Genomic DNA, 22,542 nt, shown 5'->3' with positions numbered 1-22,542 from the left:
TTACATAACTACAAATAAACAATAAGCGATGTAACGAATTTACGAAAAATTACGAAAAATGTACAATCTTGATTGATAAATTTTCATTACTTTATTGCATGTCTCCAGTTTCTGCATCTCCAATGATCTAGAGGAGTAGAATCACCTGGCATAACGAATAATTGAATCGAACATCCTCTAGAATATCTAATAAATAACTATTAACCATTGTCATATTTATATGAATGATTTATTTGTTTTAGGTGTTTTCGATAGAGAATACACACTATCTTTGGAAAGATTAACAGAAAAAGAAGAGAAACTGTTGTGTAAAATTGACGCTCCGCCCTCGATGATGTCAGTATTTTGCAGACATTACTTTAAGCAACTAAGTGTGTAAAGTTAAAATTATCGGTATTGAGAAAGATGGTGTAACATATTGTAAGAATGAATAGTACATTCATGAGAGGTGTTACAGATTTATCTGTGATGCCTGATTCTTGGTGTAGAACAAAACACGTAAGATGTCAAAATTGATAGTAAATTATACATTTTAGATAAGTATTTATGATCATTAATTTCGAATAAAAATTGGTGATTAGCATTGTTTTAAAAATTTTACACTTTTTTTCACGATAAAAAGATAAAAGAGTAAAATTTATCTGAAGTCGTAAATATTAAATATTTGATTATAGAATGACGTATACTTCTTTTCATATTTAAAATATGCGATTACTATCAATAATTTTCTATTTAGAAAATAGTTGCATATATACTTTGTTATTAAAATGTGAATATTCATAGTTATATGTATCAACGCGATAGGGAAAATCATTCAGTACCAAAGAATCTGACTTGGTTTAAAAACTATGAATTCATTTGTTTTAGTTGGTACTTTCACAGTGATGAAGAATGCATATAATCCTCGATATTCAAATTATTTTATTACATTTCAAACATCGTTTGCGACATAAAAATATGAATAGACGCGCTCACGCGTACGAACGTCAATTTCAATGTTAATTTTAACTTAAGTACGTTGCAGCAAAACCCTTTTGCCAAAGTCCATTTAATTTGGTCTAGTTGGAAGGACAATATTCATGTTTTTATACTTCAGAGATGAAATGAGAAATGCTGCTTATATTTCTAGCACTTATATTTGCGAATTATGCTATAATATTTGCAAAATAGTTTACGAAACGTATTCAAATGGAAAAGGTCTTAAAATACGATTAATGATAATTATTTACGATTATCTACGAAAATTAATATTTTAAACTAGATCTTTGCTATGCAATTTTATGTTTGCTGCATATCATTTTATTTTTACGAAAGATTTAATGTGCAGCATACTTGAAAATTTTCATCTACTATACTTTCATACATACGTATTTGCAATTTGTTAGTTATTATGGACAGTTGTCAAGTATTTTAATATAAGGAGGAGTGTTTGATCGAAGGACATTAAATGGAACACCATTGAATATTTTCTGTTGTAATTAAAATTCAAGATGTATTATTCGATTCTAATTGGACATATTTGCAACGAAATATATTATTTTGCTGAACATTGATTTTTAAAAGTATTTTGATGCAGAAATACTTATATAGAACATAATATTATGTATGTAATATCTGTAACATCACTTTGTCGTATAATTCTTCGTTAAATTATACAATAGGTTGGTTCATAAAAATTCTGTTATATTATGCATACATAATTTAATATAACGATGCTCTGCACTTTTCAATATGATGAATCTTGTACAATAAAATACTGTGTATTCGTCTGCTATTAAATTATGAATGTAAAACTTAAATAAAAGTCAGTCATGGTATTTTACATAAATGAGTTTTATCGTCAATACATTTTTTACAATTAATCCTTGTCCCTTAATGACTACAAAAAAATGTAACACGTTTCAGCTAGGAATATTAACACATTGAGGATGGTATGCTATGATAAGCATATAGCCTGAATTCCCGCGTATTTTTCCAGTGATTGAAAAGATTCAAAAAAGTATATAATGCTATGTATAGCATTTAACAAGTGTAATATTTTATTAAAAATCAATGAACATATTTAAAGATACTTTTAGTAACGTTTTTTAATGTGATATACTTGAAAACAATTTCCCCGATGCAGAGGTACTAAGCAAAATTTACAAATATATCGTGTATCGTCCCTTCTTTTGTTTACAGTATATACGCGGCATTTTCTCCTTGGATACTTTTGTTTTTCAATGCCACAGTTTGTTTCAAAATATGCTGCCGCATATTTCCAGGCAATCTTCGGGCAATCCCAGAACCTTGAACGAACACGCGTCTAGCAAACTTTTCAATATGATTTTTTATGGCGACCAAATTTCTTAAAAATCGGAACGAACTTTCCGAGCGACTAATATGATATCTAACATATTGATAACTGTTTCGTATTATTCAAACACGTAATGTAAAAATACATTCATAACATTTTATTTATAGCATCCATTGCTATTTTTTATTGTTTTATTTAATAGTAGTTAAAATTTTTTGTAGGTAAGACGTGAATTAGCGTTTTCCATGCTCAATGTGTTTACCGTACCCACCCCTAACTGTAATACGGTTACGAAGAAAGAGTAATTCTAATCGGCAGTAACCAGGTGGAACGGCTCAATTTTACGGTTCCGCCGTACATTGTTCGCGTTATAACATAAACCGAGTGAGAATTTTGAAATCTGCATATTTCTTACAACATTATTTTCAAGAAACTTTGACCGTTCTGTAGAATATCCGAGCTTTTCGTTTCCGAGTCATTATTTCCAGCATGCTTTCTTAGAGTTGAAGGACTTCTTTAGTTTATTGCCTACTTTTGCTACGGTTATTGTTAAGGACACACGGAAGTCACGTGCGCGTCACGCAAGGGTCTATCGATACCAGAACTAAGACTGAGACTAAGACTAAGAGTGGCTATCGCGTGGGGAGATCACTTTTCGTCACTCTTCCTCGATTTGTTTATCCAATAGAGCATCTAGATCGACCGCTAGGAAACTCTTATTTTATGGTGATGTATCAGTTTTTATCAACTATGCCATGAATCGTGCAGCCAAGATTCTAATGTCATTACCTATGCATCAGTATTGTACAGATAATTATAGTATAATAAGAAAAGCGTTAAAGTAAATCGTAGGCATCTGAGGGAACAGGATTAGAATTAGAATTTTAATGTTTAAAAAAAATATATTCTAAGAGGTTGCCAGTTTTGAGATCTTTCTAGCTGCATTCCGTCTTACATGAATTTACGAACAACTTGATTTAAATCAGAATACTATCTAGATTAGGAAGATTCTGCAAATCTGTAATGCTAACGAAATTCCATTCATTTTTTTCCATCTGATTGACACATTCGGTAAGGATAAAGATCTTTCTTCTTTGATCTCCACATTTTTTTCCTTCATCAACATTCATTTTGATGTATGCTGATATGACATAGTCATAAATTAGCAATAGAAAATCCAGGGGGCCTAACGAACATGCTGCAGGCCATCGAAAACAACAACGTAAACAGTATCCCAGAATCAGAAGACAGTAACAGCATGGCCACCTTTGACCTAATTACTGAAAATTCTCAACGCAAGAATTGATTGTAATTTTAATAAATAAATAAAAAAAAAAAAACCTTTGACGCGAAATCATTCGAATGACGCGACGAAACGACCAGTGATTTCTTAATTTCACCACTTCCCGTGTCTTCGATGTGACAGTGACAATGCTGATATACGCACCAGCTAGCTGTGTTGCAGTTGCAAAGAATTGTGTTCAACTTATGCAAGATCGTAAATTATTACGACATAATGCATAGTAAATATTCTTTTTATTTCATTGGTAGTAATTCCGTTTCTTTTTAACAAACTGCTACATTTTATTTCTTTGTATGTACATAATGACGACTTTAAAGTAGACAACTTTAACGATTCATAATCCTTCAAGGTCGCCAAAAGTTGTAAAGCATACAATTTTTAATACTATATTATGAAATCGAGTAAATAATGTGTGTCATTTGTTAGAAATTAAATCGCTTTCTGTCAATATAAAATTACATTTAGACAAATTCTCGTATTTATTTCGTTATAGCGCTGAATTTTTCATAATGAAAATTATTCGTTGGAATTATAAAACACTTTTGATAAACAAAATAATGACCAGTGTGTAGCACAGATCTCTATCGGTCCTCTCGTTTCGCAAGTAACATGCGTGTGTAGTAGTGTATACACAATAGTCGTTAGATTGTTGAAGAAATGATTATAATTAACAAGAAAGTATTCAGACAAAATCTTTGCTGGAATATTTAACAAACGCTATACGAAAATTCTCCAAGTTTAACCCAAATTCTGCACTAAATAAGAAATGTTTACTAATAATATCAGACAATATTTCGTTTTCATATCGTATACAAATTTTACATATTGTCGGAATTTTGACAATGGAAGTACGTTATAGCATCTAAGTTTGATTAAGATTGTGAAACATCACAATTAAACTCCACAGTATATTAATGATTTCTTATGATAAAGTTTCTCTATTTTTTTGCACTGGATCAAAAACTATATGGTCAAAAATTTTCTTAGAATTTTTGTTAGTCTTGCTCTCATAGATTGTGATACCTAGTAAGAAAATAATATGTACAAAATTTCAGAGTGGCTGGACAACGGGAACCTGTGGTCCATTTGAGTTTAAGTTCTAAAATTTTTGACCTCACGTTCGAACATAATCGTGTTCCGCTCTTTGATAAGTGTCTAGCAGAATAGAAAGCAAGTAAACGAATGTTTCAATAATTATAAAGGTATAAATTAAGGAATTTATTATAAAAACATTGTTACGTTTTTAAATATATCGTTCCAAATATTATGGTAAATGTAAACATCTATGATATTAGGGAATACAGTAGCTACAAAAGGTACACACCCTTATTCTCCAATGAAGCATTTTTTTCTTAGATTCTACATACATTTCATTGCCATAATATCAAATTATTCCAAGATGGTATCCCGCTGGCGGTAACCATCCACATGTTATTTAGCAATCAAGTTAGAAAAATTTACCAAATGTCCAGCTGGACAAATTGCAAAGTACAAATTGAATAATAAAAAAAAATTATATCAAATTTCCACATATTTATAATTTATACATATGAAAATACTACTAAATAATAAAAAATTGATTGTAGTCGGATCTAATTAATTCGTATATAAATGCAAGAATAAATGTAATGCTACAAATACTTTTTGTAGCCATTGTACGAATATAATAATAGAAACGGTAATACGCTTAAAGAACAATAATTTTGTATTAAATTTGGTTTCTGTACCCGAGATCAATATTTTAATCTACAAGGTATAATATATGTCACATTTAATGTAATAAATCATTACAAACTACAATGTTTTCCATATTTATCAATAACAATAAAGGAAAATAGTAATATTTTTAATTTTTTATACAAAATAACGTGGCTATTCTGTACAGTATCTCTTACTTACATTATCTTTTCATACATAGTGTAAAAAAGGTAATTGTCTCAAGGTTATAACATAATAACTTTTCACTATATTATAAATCATGATATTAACAGTTCTAAAGTTTGCTTTTACGTAGTTTAAAAGTAGCTGCTAAACACAAATGATCACTTCCAACTGCAAAATTAGGTATTGTAGGTAAAGTGTTGCATCTCGTGGCTGTGGGTAAATCATATACCTCAAGAAGTTCCAGATCGCTATAAAAAATATAATCAACAGTGATCCATTTGCCCTGATTTGTTGTAGCTTCTTGTTCTCCGTGACAATTTTGATGTTTGTATACACTATTAAAATGAAAAGGATGAGTTAAGGTGCCAGAACAGAAATTAACACGATAATCATGTGCAATTTCTATTGTTTGAAAATCAGTTGTATCTGTTTTCACTTCGCAAACGTTTGATGAATTATTTTCTGAAGTATCTACATTGTGGTGTTCGCTATTTTCCAACTGCAACAGATTAAATATTCAATTTACCTTCTTATTTTGTAAATTACGCATATAACTCGAATAGAAACAATACACGGTCATATTTCAGAACTCTTAATACAATATATATACAGGGTGTAAAAAAATTATTTGTCACGGCTTTGGCAAGTAAGTCTGTATCTTTAGTTTCCATTGATGTAGATCCGTTAAGAGAAGTGACCACAAAGTCGACCTTGATCTTAAATTTCAGGGTCAAATTCTCTTTAAGATCTTTCTTAGAAAATAAAAAAATAAAAAAATTACAAAATAAAGACAACAAACTACCTAAACCTTCTGACCAGCATCCTGTATAAAAACAAGAATACTAGAAAATTGAGAAGAAAGCACCTGTAAGATTTAATAACTCAAATGCAAATATAGTGCTGCATACTTATGGTACTTACATACATATAAAAAATAGGATGCCAATTAAAGAAGCGTCTACTTAAACATTACCATCTCAATTTCATACCAACCTGGATGGATCAACCTAACCACAACCTAACTCCAATCTAGGATTTGTAGACCGTAGACGGTTTTCCATTATACATACCTTATTGATTGTCAATACATTTTATGTGCTAAAGAATAATTCTCAGCGGCTTCATCAATAGTAGAGTATGTAAGCTTTGTCTACTGTGAGACGTAAATATATTACATACGAATAAAATCAGTTATATATACATACAGATATTAAAATTAATAAAACTTTAATATTTTTTCCAAGAGAACGGTAGGGTTATGATCATGGTTTCTTCGAGGCTTTCAATTGGCTTGCAACGAGTATTATATGATGTAATAAAAAAATTTGACCTTAAAATTCGAGGTTAAGGTCAATTTTTTGACAAACCCCTACCAATCCGAAGGTATAAGAGCATCTGCCAAAGCCATGACAAACTGTTTTTGAACATCCTGTACATTGTACATATTGTAGATAACTGTTCGGAAATTTATCTTCAACACCAATCCTGTTGAATTTTAAATAAAATTTTTTTGTAAAACTATTAGGGGTAAAATGATTTGTCCTTTGAACAATTTTTTCTTAAACATATAACGGGTGGTCAGCCTTAACACGTTGGGTGCGGCGTCAGATCCTAGGGACTGACATTGTACTGTTGTAGAAAGGACTAAAACGTCACGTTCATCCTTCTACTTCCATATTCTAATTCCATCATTACTTTCCTTAGTAATATATTTTCCATGTTTCAATTTTGCATATTTTTTTAACGAGCTTATTCGTCAATTCCGTGCTCCTATATCAATTGTCGACACATAAATGTAGGAACTTTATGAAATACATCCTTGCATAAATGCAGTGCAATATCCAGTGAAGTATTTTCTTTGTCAGCAGATTTTGTAATATAGTATAAATAAGGAAGCTATATGTGTATCCGTATTCGCAGCACAGTTTGAATGCCTTTATGCCGTATATACAGCTTTTCTATTTTAGATATTGCCTAAATACGATTCGCTCACGAAATGGGATCAATGACTCGCCAGTACACAACATTTCTTGTAGATCGTAACATCGTTTGAAATTTTCATTTAGAGCATCAACGAGATATTGAATCTTTGATAAACGATTGGATGTATCAACCGCTTCATTATTTTCAAAATGCAGCATCCTCAGGGAAATTTCGAACCGATCGAAATACTCGTTATTTTTCATGGGAATGTTTGGGCAAATAAAGGTCTTTAGATCGATATAATTTCACAGATGGAAATTTGATCAGCCCGATCTGTAAAATCAACACCATAACACGCTTTATTTAGTTTTTATTCGCTGGTATCCATTTATCCAAACGCTTAGAAGTCTTCGTCGATTGTGCAGCACAGATATTTGTTTGTGTGTTTATATTTTCCAAAATTTCGTCTGCAGCAAACAATTTATAAATATCCTCGATTTTAGTGCAATCCTGTACTTCCGCAGTATTTTCCCCTTCTTTTCTTTTTTTTTTTTTTGTCATTATATGCACTTATGAAAGGAATGATATTCTTGGTTGCGAATTAGATTAAACCATTCCACATTTTGATCATCGGACCATTGCGTATCTAACAAGTCTCTTTCATTGCTTCATTTACTGAAAGATGGTGACAATAAATTTGATTGACGTATCTCTATCATCACCTCTCGACATGGTAGTATTATGGATAACAAGTATTTTTAAAATAATAAATCAACTAAAGAACTTTATAAAACACCACCTTAAATAGAATTTGATAAAACTTAGTAAAAAACAGGATGAAACTTCTTGCTTCCAAATTATGTCTTTACTGTTACGAGGCTTGCCTACATCTGTTCATCTCTTAGACATCGACTTTTTAATGCTCGAAAAACAAAACAGTCGTGTTGAACGTGTTATCTTCTGTTTATGCATCATATTGACCAGCTCGCGCTTAGCTCTTTGCGCCGGCCAAACGGAAAGTATATCGATATTGATTCCGCACCCAACGTGTTAATTTCCAAGATATTCACAAAAAAAAACTGTGGGTTTCACTAGAGTGTATTCTGCCTATAATCCGTGCCTATAAGCCTATAAAGGATATAATCCGTGACAGCGTATGCGTTAGTATTGGCTGCCTCGCGGCGCAATGTGGTGGCTGGATAAAGTACACATAAGCCCAATCTATATAAACTACCTATAAACAAACGATAACAATTAGGTTTGAGTTAAGCGTTATTTTATCCGGCCACCATAAGGCGGCTGCCAACCAAAACCAACGCATACGCTGCTATGAACGCATAATTACAGAGAGAATTCACCGTAATGGTACAGTTTTTTTGCTAATACAGTAGACTCCGCTTTAGGCCTCCGCTTTAATCGGCCACATTTTTAGTAATATGAAAAACATTGATCAGAAGAAAAATTGTTGAGATAGATATTCCGTCATTATTCACTTTCTTTCAACTAAATTTACTTTTTGCCACTTTTTGCATTGTTTAAGTAGTCGTTCTTTAATTAATTTTATTTTCTATTCATATTAAACTTTTGAATACTGGATTCCGTACATCTGTGGCGTTATAAAAAAACTTATACATACAATGTATGTATTACATATGTATCATATTTTCATCCATGGTATGGTCCATTGGAAGCAATGCGTACAAGGAGGAAATTGTGTTTCTTTCCTTATTACGTCAGTCAGTCCTATCGAACATTTGGGCAGCGTCTTTCAAGTGATCTCAAAAGCATTTTAAATGTTACTTCCACGCTCCTGTTTTCTTACATTTATTGCTTTAACGTGAAGTACACTACATATCATGTTGTAAGCGTAAGCGAAATATATTGACTATTGCAATAAAATTAAAAGTATTGCAACGTTTGGATAATGATGGACATGCAAGTTTGACAGGTAGCGATTTCAATATCGGGAAGAGTACACTGAAGAACTGGCGGAGAAACCGGAAATCGTTCCAAGACTTGTAAGATAATCGCCAAGTTCGAACGCCCGGGACGAGTGCCTGCCCTTCGTCACCTTTGGCTATCACGATGATGGTAACCCGCTGGGGGTAGCCACCCACATGTTATATTAGTATACCGCTATAATATTTTACCAAATGTCCTACTGGACAAATTGTAAAATTTGAATAAATAAATAAATAAAAAAAAAAACCTTTGGCCATGAAAAAGCAGGCGTCAACACTTTAAAGGGCGCTATAAATTAAGCCCTGATCCGCGTGGCGTGCAGGCCAGCGGTCCCGTCGTCTTGCGATTACGATTGCCTAGGTTCTAGAAAGAGATAGCGAAAACACGTGAGAAAAACTCTGACCTTCTGCGTGGCTGTGATGCGGAGGGTACTCGTCATTCGTTGTACAGTCGTCATCACGGACGAACGTAAAAGCAAAATCACGCAAGTTCGTCATATTCCGAGCTCGCAGAACGTGTTGTAGGCAGAACTACCAAACTACCGCTTGAGTGCATCTTACAGACTTTAGCGTAAAAATACAATCAGAAAGAATGCTGTCGAACATATGCTCAATGAAAAAAAGTAAAAATGAAATAGTTGATGATGCGTGCAGGAATGACAAAAAGTTATTAGTGGGCCAATTTTAGAAGAAAAAACAATCCAATTGCGCAAGAAATCTAGCGACGAAGAATTCTTGACGAGCGAAGGTTGTCTTTAACGATGGATAAAGCAACACGGTGTGCATTATTTAAGTGTTTGTGACGAAAAAATTAGCAGACCAAAACGCTGTAAATGAATTTTCAAAGAAATTTGTAGACATTATACAGAAGAAAAATCTTAGCCCTGGGCAAGTGTACAGTTCCGATGAAACAGGTTTAAAATTGCTGCTACATTCTTTTATAGGCAAGACAGTTAAGCCAAAGATATTAATATTTAAAGATATTAATGCGATTGAAACTGTCAATCAAGGCTATTTTTTTCCTTGATAATGCTCCCATGTATCCGAGAAATATTTTTTTTGATGACATTAAGGTGATGATTTTATAATAATAACTCGAAATAATAACTAACCAAGAAAGACGACTTACTGTCGCCCTTAAGAAAATTAATATTGCAGATGTTATTATATATTGGTATCTGCTTCTGAAGAAACCCCGGCATCGACGTTTTTAACATCATGGAAGAAATTATGACTTGATGCGAAAAAGTTCATCGAGGGAAACTAGTTGCGAAAGGAGCTATGTGCCAATGATCGAACAGATCGCGATAATAATATTGCTTTGCTCAATGATTTCAATCTTTTGGCCGGATGCGAAAATTCAGAAATAGACGATGTCGCTAAATAGCTTATAAATGATAATATTTTAGGGAATGAAATGTTAATGGATGACGAAATTATCCAAGCAATTAGATGATGGGAGATGAAGAATTAAATAATTCAGCAGTTTTGAGTGTAGATAAGAATGAAGAAGTGAGTCACGCAAAAAGCAAGACTGCAATTGAAACTACAATGAGATATGTTGAGCAACGAGAGAATTAATATCTTATTTTAAAAAAAGTGGCGTGATATCGCATTAATAAACAAAATTAAATCAAAGAAACAGAAAGAAATTACTGACTTTTGTGTAAAAAATAATATTTAGTAAACATTGTTTATATGTACATATGTATGTACTAGGTGTATGCAATAAACTTTATTCATATACTTATACGTTACTGAACAAATTCAGTAACTACTTAAAAATATTAATTGAAACATGTTATCGGATTAACTGGCCATTCGTTTATCCGACCAAGGAGGTCCTGTCTACAGCAGCCGGTCAAGCGGGAGTCTACTGTATCTCGGCAACTAAGACTGATCGCCCACCATATGTATAGGGAAAAGTTGTTCAAAATGTTGATTAACATAATATATTTCAAAATGATCGAAATCGGAGAGAAGATAGTTTTCCTGCAGTTTCACCTCCATTAACTATTTATTAATTATTAACATACCATCACTTTGTCTGTTCCTTCTCCACGTAGTCTCTGTTTTAAGACATTAAAATGTTGACAATTATCAGTAATGCAAAGCCGGGGAGGGATAAGAGAATTCGATAGAAATCGGTAGTCAGTTCGTTCAAGATTTTTCCCCCTCCCTTGATATTCAAATACTCCTTCTACGATAAATTTGTATACTCCAGAATGGGGTTGCAAGTTGAAATCACCTGCCAGTATGATTGGAAGATATTTGGCACCCGTCCTGTTCATAAAATAACAGATTAGATATATTATATATATGAGCGTAATTAATGTTTTCGTAATAAAACGTAGTCACAGAAAATAATATTTCAATTAAATTCTCGACAAAACTGTAGAAAAGCTACGTTCTTTCCGATTTCCATGATTTTTTAACATGTTATAGAAATCAATATTTTAAACAAGTTTTTCCTATATACGTAACTGTCAAGCGGCTATAGTTCCCGAGATATCTGCAAAAAATTATAGATACCACTACAGTGAATTCTACCAATAATTGTGCATTCCTAACAGTGTACGCGTTAATATTGCCAGTCGCCTGTACTTTGTTTATAGTATATAATGGGCGAGATAAATTTTATAAAAATAATAGGTGAATGAGTAATTGATACTATTTTACGAAATAGGAGAATTAATATCCAATCACGCAATGGCGGCCAGATTGAAAAGACCAACTAATATTTAATGATAACCAACGATTGATGATATTCATTTTTAGTTGAATTATAACAGATATTTCTTACAGTTTTGCATATGCAGTTGCGCACGGAACTTCACCCATGCTCTTCCCACCCTCGTTTATATACATAAACAGATGATAAGTGTTATATTTTGACTAGGTCATTTTATCCAGCCGATTGCAACTAATGCAGCCGCAACTGTTGCCATGGGTGCACAACTATAGGCAAAATTTACTGTGTGGTATCGATAAATTTTTACGAATATATCGAAAACTATAGCCGACCGACAATTACATGTACAGGAAAAAGTTGTTCAAAATTTTAAGCTTTACAGCAGATTAAAAAATCATCGAAATCGAAGAGGCACCTATTTTTTCTACAGTTTCACCAGTTTCTTCAAAAATGTAAAGACCGATACGCTGCGTTTCAGGGTACGATCATACAAACAAATCTCGACAATCACATACCAAAGCCTAGGGGAAACCGTCCGAAAATTAAATCGTGATTAGTTGTGAAAAATCAACATGGAAGACAAGAAAGTTCTCATTCTGCGCATGCGTGACATACTATAAATGACTAAAACAGAGACAGAGATTCCCAATCATCTGTCTCTGTCTTGTAAGAATTTGGGGGACTTTGTTGACCTTTCATGACATGATTTCACAACTAGATTCATGATTTTTCACAACTAGACGCAACTCCATTTTTTCAATCAGTGTCGAGACCTGTTTATACGATGATCGTGTTTCATGGTTACGATATAGGTTATAGATCATAGGTATACCATTGTGTTCGACTACATAGCGCAACGTACAGATCATACACTGAAACCGAGACACAGCAGTCTTTCATAACTGAAATTTCAAGGAATGTTGCCTTATATTTTCTAAATTTTTAAATCCGCAACTTTCAAGAAATTTGCAAAATAATAATTTTCAATATTAAAAAATTAATGTTTCGGTATAAGAGAATTGTATTGGGATATATTAAGCCTCCTAAGTAAAACTAAAAAGAACGCAACTCAATCCGACAAATAATTTCCGAAACAAAAATTGTCTAGTGCACCTCGATTTCATAAAAATGAGCAAAAATTCCAAAATTCGAACGTTCATACTTTTCAACTAATTTAAAAAAATAATGATTGATCTCGCTACCTCTAATTTCATGTGGACTATCTACGTATTTCATTAAATAAAAATTTTCAACATCGACCAGGTGATCGATTTAGCGTGGAATGACGCATACCTATTAGTCGCAAGATATAATGATTGATAGTCTGCCGCTATTTAACCTTACCATACTATAATTTATGATTGAACCAAGATTTCAATAAGGATCTCAGCAGAGTGCTACGAATGAATGTCTGGAAAATTGATAGCCGACGACTCGAAGTCGCTGAGCTATGAGAGGCATCGATAATACAACTGTTTAAAATTTATGTTTAGAGATGCGTGAGATAGTTTAGAAGTTACAAATGACTAACAACCCAACGCGTTGCACTGTCAAAGGATAGAAACTACAGACATTGTTTAAAGGTCACGGGATGGAGAAGAAGTTTGCCTTAGAACCACTGTAAGATCGCGATCGTCCAAAATTTCCAATATTTAACATACCAGTACTATTTTCATCGTCTTGATGTTTAGAATCGTCCACATATGTACTTCTGTACGGTTAATTATCGATATTTCGGTTAATTATCGTACCGCTAAAGTGAATTCAAGGAAACACCCAACAGATCTCACAAAGGACATAACCTAACAAACAAACACTCACCACACTAAAGAAATAAATCAATCAAATTCGAAGATGGCATCCCACTGGGGGTAGCCATCCACATGTTATATTATTATACCACTAAGCTATAATATTTTACCAAATGTCCTACTGGACAAATTGTAAAATGTAAATAAATAAATAAATAAATAAATAAAAAAGTGAATTCTGACTATAATTATGCGCCTGTAACAACGTCACGCTATTATAGTGTTTGAACTTACTTGGACTCGAAATGCGTCAGTTTTGATCCTGAATTTAAACTTAATTCTTACCATTTGTTCATAGATTATACAGGTTTATGTTAGATGTCATTTTATCCGGTCGACGCGTACGCTATTGTAACATCAATCCACATCAGAGACCAGGTCACACACCGCGGGTAAGATGGTAGCCAGATGTCTACACATCCTTGGCGCGTATCCTCAATAATCTTAAGGATCCACCATGGATCTTGGCATTTTTTATAGTTAAGGTCCTTCAGACCAAACAAGTATCTTTTATTTTAAGTGCCCCTTTACATTTATCGTTTACTACGGGTTGACATTGGAAAGTTAGTTTTTCTCACGTTTGGTATCTTCCGTTAGCAACTTTCTCTCGAGGGCGGCTAAAACCCTTCCTGGTCCACCAACCTTCTTATTATCCAATCGGAAGCGGTGTCTACTGCCCTCACTTTCCCAACCAAAATTGTCATCAACAAATCCGATGATCCCGTGTCCTTAGACACACCCACCCCTAGCTTTCCTCCGCCACAACATCGTCATTAAACTTACTTATTCTCTATCTTTAGAATAGTCAACATATCTCTACCGGTTTCTACCCTTAGACCAGTCGCGTACTTAACGCATCCGTGTAACTAGGTTTTATACCAAGTTGTTGGAGTGAATTGTGATTTGTGTGTTAATTCAGTGTGTATTCTATTGTGATTATTAAATTCATAATAAAGTTTGATAAAAGGAAAGTTAATAGTTGTGTTATGTCTCAACCTTCTTGTTTTATCATCCAACCCTCAAGTTTACGTAACACTATCACAGACGCACAATTATAGGTAGAATTCACTTTAAGGGTATCAACAGTTTTTTTGCGAATATCTCGGAAATTAAGGCCGAGCAATAATTACACGCATACAGGAAAGTTATTCAAAATCATGTCCCCGACAACATATTTAAAAGTCATTGACATCGGTGAGGCGGATGAGATATCGTTAACTACCACCCTCTACCGTTTCGCTTTTGCTATCGAAGTGTGGAAATTTATTCCAAAATTATACTAATTAAGGGATAATTAAAATACCAGGAGATCGCTTTTCAACAAGGGCATGATCTTCCGTAATATGGATAAATGATTCATCTGATAGATTTAAAATAAAATTTACAAGATCTCTAGCTTTAGACATATACATATGCAGACACGCATATTTATCGCAGAAATGATGTACAATATACAGGATGTATAAAAAGTAAGTCCAAACACTATAATAGCGTGCTTTTACATCTCTGTATCCCTCTGGTGAGAATTTGGAAAAAAAAGTCTATGCAAAATTGACCTTGAGCATAATTTTCAAGACCAAATTTTTTTTATAGCAACGCCTTGTACTTATCACGAGGAACAAAAGTCTAAAACGATTTTGGGATAAGGTTAACAATTTCAACTAACTCAGCGCTCGGCCTTAGTTTTCGAGTTGTTTGTAAAAATATCCCACCACGCGGCCTTAATTTTCAAACTGGGTTGGGTACTAACCTACTAATACTACTAAATAGTATTAATTCAGTAGCCGTGAGGAGGTCAGGTAACATTATTTAATCATTTTAAAGAACAATTAAATAGATTGGTTGGAATTCTCAGTAAAGTGAAACAGTGAAATGCTGGTCGGGCGGATTAATACTACTACTTAACCCAATTTGGGTTTGTTGAGAAATGGTTTCGGTTAAACTTAGCTGTAGTAAGCAAATCGCGACATAAAAATGACGAAACTTTTGGGGCTTTTTTCTAGACTAAGATTAACTCTAGATTCAGTACTAAAATAAAATTTAAAGATACTTATAATTGTTTGCGACACATTTTTGTGATATATTGCTTACTTACATAACCTCTTTTAACATTGATATGTTTTTAACTTTATTAAGTTTAAAAAGAAACGGCGATACTGACAAATTACCAATTATTACCGAAACTTGAAACTCCTAAGACGGAATTTCTAAAGTACGTCCACCGTACGCAGCTGCTTAAAACCCGAATCACACGGGCGACATCACATCACCCATATGCACTAAGAGAAAAGGCAAACAAAGGGGCACTCATACCACACAAAAACTGCGTAAAATACCTAGGAGTAAACATAGACTACAAATTAAACTACAAGCAACACACCGAAACTCAACTTGCTAAGGCCAATAAAGAATTCTGAAGAATAAAAAAACTATTCTACTCCAAACATCTCGACAGCAAAGTAAAAATACTATGCTACCAAGCACTAATCAGACCGATCATTACCTACGGCTGCCCAATCTGGTACAACATATCAGCCTCCCAGATGGAAAAAATCTGCATATTCGAAAGAAAATGCATCAGGGCTTGCTTGAGTACTTACAGATCCGAACACAGCGGATTCAAAAAATATGTAAAAAACAAAACAATATACGACCTAGCCAACATTCACCGCATCGACTGTCACATCCTAAAGCTAATAAGAAACCACTTCGCGTGAGCGGCAAGAATAAAAGAAAACAGCTTAATCTTCAGTTGCCTATTTCCTAACAACGCATATTACAAAAACACTCGGACAACAGGCCACATCCCCCCAGAAGCTTTCCTATACCTAGACGAAAAAAAACTACCTCCAGGACCAAAACAACACCCCAATAATTTATCACATAAAAAGAAAAATAGGGATCAAAACCATACTCTACGAAGAAAACATAAATGGACAGACCGCAGACACCAGATGGAGATACAACATGGCCCTCCCCCGGAAAGACACCAAAGACAAACACAGAAAAAACACAAAAAAATACTGGTGGATACAGAACCCATAATAAAATAAGAGAGAACATTAAATCGACAGAACTCAATTCTGACACCGCATAACACAGGTGTAAAATGTAAATACTGTAAATATTTGCAAATAAACCTATTTGGCATCCCCCTCCCCCGCCCCCTCCCTCTCATCCCACCCTTCCCCAAAGTTACACAGCACCCAAAAAGCAAACTACCGAAGCGTCCTGTTTTGCGACCAAGTTTTCAGAACAGAAAAAAAATAAAAAAAATACATAAAAAAGCTCCGCTCCCCAGCGGCTTAAACCCAAAAATTGTATTATACAACGAAAAATGTAAAGCGCCGACACATAATACAGCATGGCTACGTCGTACCGCCGCGTATCGGTACCTTTGCCTAACATACCATTACAAGAATTCACCGTTTATTGTGAATATGTACCCAAAACTGTATTCTTGGACTCAATAAACTTTAAATCTCCCATAAACATCACCCATATGGGGTAATCACATAACGACACCGCTGCGATGTACGCATCTGATACTTGTATTTATACACATACCACGCGGTGGTATGTACATAACATACGACTGTATCGATAACATGGCCAGAAATGCTTCTATTTTTCGACAAACGAGTTTCAAATGTTACGTTGCGTTTAGCGCTCGCTCGACCATCTCGGAAGTAGTCTAAATACAAACTCGGTGAAATGCAATTGTGGCGGTCGAATTAATATCTATTAATTGTTATTAAATACCTTTATTTTAAAAATACATTTTCAGTTAATAAAAGTCAATAAAAACGTGTCCATTCTTGAAATTACTATCGACAAGATTTCAAACAAAATCTACTTGATTTTTACTTAATCTAAAAAGCTGTCTATATGTTGCATCATCCAGCAAATGGTTTCTGATTAATATATTGCAATAATAACTTTTCTCGACGAAAGCACATTTTTGTTATTTGCTTTTCTTTTCTTTTTTAATCGTCGAAAGTGCTAATAGTATTTCTTTTAATATCAGCACAAGTAAATTTACATTGCATTCATTAAGAAAACTGATTTGGGTTTCACTACGCACGACCTTTTCGTTTGACAGACAACAATATACATATTATACTAAACGCAGCGGGACTTTTTCCAAGTACAAGGCACTTGATGTGGTCGCTAAACCTTTGAATTTATAACCTCGGAATTCATGATTCTCATGAACGCTATTCAGACTGGCAAAAAGACTTTAAAAGAAAAAATATATGCATTTGTTTGTATTTACAGCAATGGGTATAAAACTGATTTCTCAAAAATATCTTTGCTGGAATATAAATCGTCGGCTGGTTATAAATCGTACCGCCCATTGTACAATGATCTGGAAATCTGGTAATTTGTGGTGAAAATCAAATTTCACAACTTTAATTTAAAAGCATTTCTTTTCTTTTTTTTTATGAATTTATAATCCTCTAAAGCTTCGAAATTCAGACACTTCTCCTCTGATGTGATTACGTGATTAAATATAAAGTTACGAAGACCAAATAATGAAATTTTTAATGAAACTAATTATTTTAATTACTTATTATGCAACGAAAATAGAACCGATATTATAGAATCAAAGTATAGGTTTTGCAATTCGATCATAAAAAGTTAATTGTTATTAAGTTCTATTAATGGTTATTAAGGAAATAATTTCGTTCTAGTGCGAACCTATGTAAAAATTGATTCTTTTCTTTTTTACATCTTTTTAAGGAATTTAACAATACTTCAACTCCACAAATTAACGAGAATACTAGTTTAAATAGAAACATATTTTTAAAATAATATTTAATAATAATTAATTGTTATTAAAAAATGTATACGTTTTTATTAATCTTCATTAATTTTTATCAAGTAAGAATATATTTTTTAAATAAGCATATTTAATAAACATGAACTTGTCCACCACAATTAGATCGCATTGAGTTTGCATCTAGACCACAATCACATGATCATATGATCATTTATTTGATCATGGTCTAGTCCTAGACTGCTTCCAAAGCAGTCGATCGTCAGACCCGTGCAACTAGCTTTTAGAAAGAATCAGGAAATTCGGGAAATTCATTTCAAGACTTGATAACATTGACTGGTTATAAATTTCAATAGACTTATCGGTTTTAGTCTTTTTTCTGTAAAGATAAAGGTATCTACAGTTAAAGTATTAGCGAAAGTATTTGAAAAAACGATGAGCTTGCTGAACAGCAACACTTAGTAATTTTCACTTCCGTAACATAATTTTCAAAGTTCTACAATGTAAATATCATAAAAAGTCAAATATTTATTCCGTATTATTTATTTACTTAATATTCTGATGTAATTTAAAATGTATTGCTTGCCCTTCCTTGAATAAAAACTTAAACAAATAAGATAAATTACTTACATTGTATTCTCCAGGAAAGCAATCCTCTCAATTTCTGCTAAAAGAAGTTGAGTTTGTCCCAATCTCACATCATGTCGTCTCGGATTGTAAAGTAGATGGGTTGTAGCAATCACCAATTGTATTTCAGGATTTTTTTTAACTGCTAGTTTTGCAATAATTCCAACATTATCTCTATTCAACAATTCAATACCAGATTGATAAAGCTCAACTTTTGCATAGTCTATTAAAATAAGCTGATCAGATCGATATAGGAATAGCAATCCATCTTTTTTATCGTTTGTTCGTTTTTTATATAAATAGTTATAACCTAACTCCCGGAGCGGAACCAAAAATTCTTCCAAATGTTCTTCTTGCATTTCTTGAAGGCAAATCACCTGAAATCACCAACCACATAATTTAAAAAAATCTCTTTAGATACTCTTCTATAAATGATAACTTCAACAAAAAATAGAACTTTGAAATAGAAATAATTATAATAAAATTGAAAAGAAATCACAATAAGTTCTTAAGTAACATTTAATCACAAACACCATCAATATTTTATGTTACAAATCTATTTTCTACTATTATATTTCAAACTTATTTAATACTATTCACCATCTAATATCGTTTCTCGGTTAAATAAGCACATTAGATAAAAACAGTTTAGTTTATTATTTTTGACGTAAGTATGCCAAAATATATTCCTAGAATACCAACGTATAATGATATCAAAATTCTAATCAGATTGGTAACAATCTCATTGAATTATATGTATTATGCTTAGGTCAGCAAGCTCTAAAACATAGCAACGAATTTTATGTTACAGATTTCAGTAAAGATAGATTCATAAAATGAAGTTTTTTCTACAAATCTACAAATACACACATGAAGATATAGAGTAGAATATTATACAGGATGTATTAAAATTATTTGTTATTATACTATTGGAAAGTGATTCTACACCTTCGTATTGACGGAGATCTGTTAAAACAATGATCGAAAAATCGGCTTTGACCTTGAAATCTTCAACTTAATTTTCGTTTCATCTTATCTTTATTGAAATGTATAACACAAAATTCGTCGTAACATAAATAAGAAGTGGAAGCCGCTAAATAAATAAAAATAAATGTGCATGTATTATTTGAGACTCTGCTAATAGGATAGTAAGATAAATATTAGGGAATAAACACGATTTGCAAATAAAAAATGCAGATTCTTCTAGAATTTATACTGCATTCATATCCCGCAATCAAAAACTCGAAAGTAATAGTCCGTAAGACAATGAACACTTTGTCGTATGATTTCAGAAAACTTAATTTATCAATTTTATTGTTAGATCGGTGCTTAAAATTGGTAAAACAGAAATCCGCCTGTTGGTGACCGAGACAAGAACCAACGAAAGCCATTTTACTTGTCAAATACTGTCATATAGTATCATTTATATAGTAGTAAAGCTGATTCTTCGTTTACTTATTATATGCTTAGATAGGATATACCTCAACACGATACCTCAAATCTAATTGTCTTGTAACTTATAACTGATTTGTTCGCGGATCACTTCGAGACAGTCTATACAAATTCTAAAAATGATGCTACTTCCAATCGCGTCTGTATTAGTATTCTAGGCACAGCTAATTCTCTATTAGCATTAGCGATGTATATAGTGAACGTCCGAAAATCAACAAGAGTATAGGTGAAGATGAGATCCCTGATTATCAATATTTTATATGAATTATGAGATCATTTTGTTTAGGGTTTATTTCAACTTCCGGCTGCTCTCCCAGTCAATGGAAAACAAGCACCAGTATAAAAACGCGGCGAGAATAAGAATACTGATATTACTAATTACAGATCGATATCTCTATTAAATGTCATGGGTAAGATATTCGAGAACATTGCGACAAAAAAAGAACTTGTACTCGTCGTCGACGTTATTTCAAACGATCAGCACAGCTTCGTATCTGATTGCTTCACATAGGGGGACTGCCGTGTCGAAACGTAGTCTGTTTTAGTGGCTGTGTCCTACTTACGTGAGTCCTTGCGTCGTTGCACTTTATACATTTATGTACACTTTATATTCCCCTTTCTATCTCGCTATTTAAACAATCCCAAACTTGCTCCTCATTTCGGTCCCTAGTTTCCCCTAAAATTACATATAATTCTCCATTTCGAATGATAAAAGCCACATTCAATTCGATGCATTTCACTTCGGTTGCTTTTGAAACAATGGTAACTCCGATAAGTATTCGGAATCGTAAGTAAACACAATAAAATAGCAAGAATCTTTTCTTTTCGGCAGAAATTTATTTTTGATCATAAGCGACGGAAAGTATACTCAATTTAACGTTAACATTCAACGGATATAAATTATGAAACCAAGCTATGAACGATATTCACTCAGCAAAGAGACTCAGCAAAGAAAAAATTGCAATAGTGCTGAATCTGGAGAACGAGGTGGCCCATGAGGAGCAGGAGTGTTTGTATTTGTCAATTTGTAAATTATTGAAAATCAATCAAATTAAAATCTTGTAATTAATAAGAGTGAAAACGTATTGCGAACGATTGTAACTTCGAGTATTCGAAATCTCAACGACAATTCTGTCAATATCCAATTAGAATTAGAATAAACATTTGTTATGAAGAATACCTGTCTAATAATATAATAGGATTAAGCGAACATTTATTTTCACCAACTTTAATCCTCTCCCGTGCCAGTACTCCTGCGCGTAGCAGGTTAGCCGAAACGTGGAGTTTAATTGCCAATCGCATTAAACAACAGACAACACTACAATTTAATCTGAATTCAAAAATTAACGGCAGCACAACCAAAGGAGCCAAACAAAACGTAACAGGGTAAATATTTTGGAGTATTCTATTCACGATAACACGAACATTTTATCCAAAAATTGGTGTAAAAGTCCCATTCTCGATAAAACCTTCGAAATTATTGCATGTGGTCTTTCGCGAGTCCAAATCTTAACATTTGTTAATTGAAGATGTTACATAATTATAACTTAAATAGCATCCAATAGCAAAAGTTTCGTCGAGTGACAGAGTTATTTAGAGTGCTCGAGTGCAGTGAATTTTATAAAATTGTAAAGTTCCTCTCGTATTCGCTGCACTGTTATATAATTGATTCGACGATCTGTTCTACGTAAGCTCGTTAGTAAATATGCGTGAGCAAGGAGTGATAATTAACCTACTTTTCTTTAGGAATACGGAGCCGGTTTGATCTTCGATATGGATTTAAATGTCGCAATACTAATTTTTCATCACAAAA

At 33.0% G+C, this 22,542-nt stretch overlaps 2 protein-coding genes and 1 long non-coding RNA gene across 10 annotated transcripts in view; 2 read left to right on the top strand and 1 right to left on the bottom strand.

Annotated features, from left to right (window-relative positions):
* LOC126863703 (DENN domain-containing protein Crag) overlaps positions 1-1,828 on the top strand; it is a 44,930-nt gene extending 43,102 nt beyond the window's left edge. For all 5 annotated transcript variants that reach the window (XM_050614120.1, XM_050614117.1, XM_050614116.1 and 2 more), the window contains one exon: positions 243-1,828. In XM_050614120.1, the coding sequence (XP_050470077.1) occupies positions 243-379 (137 nt within the window). In that variant the 3' untranslated portion in view covers positions 380-1,828. The remainder of the gene's footprint in view (positions 1-242) is intronic.
* Positions 1,829-5,394: 3,566 nt separating this feature from the next.
* Positions 5,395-22,542, bottom strand: part of LOC126863706 (protein angel) — a 33,191-nt gene continuing 16,043 nt past the window's right edge. For all 4 annotated transcript variants that reach the window (XM_050614127.1, XM_050614124.1, XM_050614125.1 and 1 more), the window contains 3 exons: positions 19,281-19,654; positions 11,404-11,650; positions 5,395-5,982 (listed from right to left, as the gene is read on the bottom strand). In XM_050614127.1, the coding sequence (XP_050470084.1) occupies positions 5,593-5,982; positions 11,404-11,650; positions 19,281-19,654 (1,011 nt within the window). In that variant the 3' untranslated portion in view covers positions 5,395-5,592. The remainder of the gene's footprint in view (positions 5,983-11,403; positions 11,651-19,280; positions 19,655-22,542) is intronic.
* LOC126863716 (uncharacterized) lies at positions 12,576-14,047 on the top strand. The gene is made up of 2 exons (XR_007688961.1): positions 12,576-13,679; positions 13,751-14,047. It is a non-coding gene; the product is annotated as an uncharacterized LOC126863716 (long non-coding RNA).

The sequence above is a fragment of the Bombus huntii genome, chromosome 3 (genome assembly GCF_024542735.1).
Source record: "Bombus huntii isolate Logan2020A chromosome 3, iyBomHunt1.1, whole genome shotgun sequence".
NCBI classification, from domain to species: domain Eukaryota; kingdom Metazoa; phylum Arthropoda; class Insecta; order Hymenoptera; family Apidae; genus Bombus; species Bombus huntii.
The sequence above is the reverse complement of the archived record's forward strand: the minus strand, read 5'-3'. Positions and strand labels throughout refer to the sequence as shown.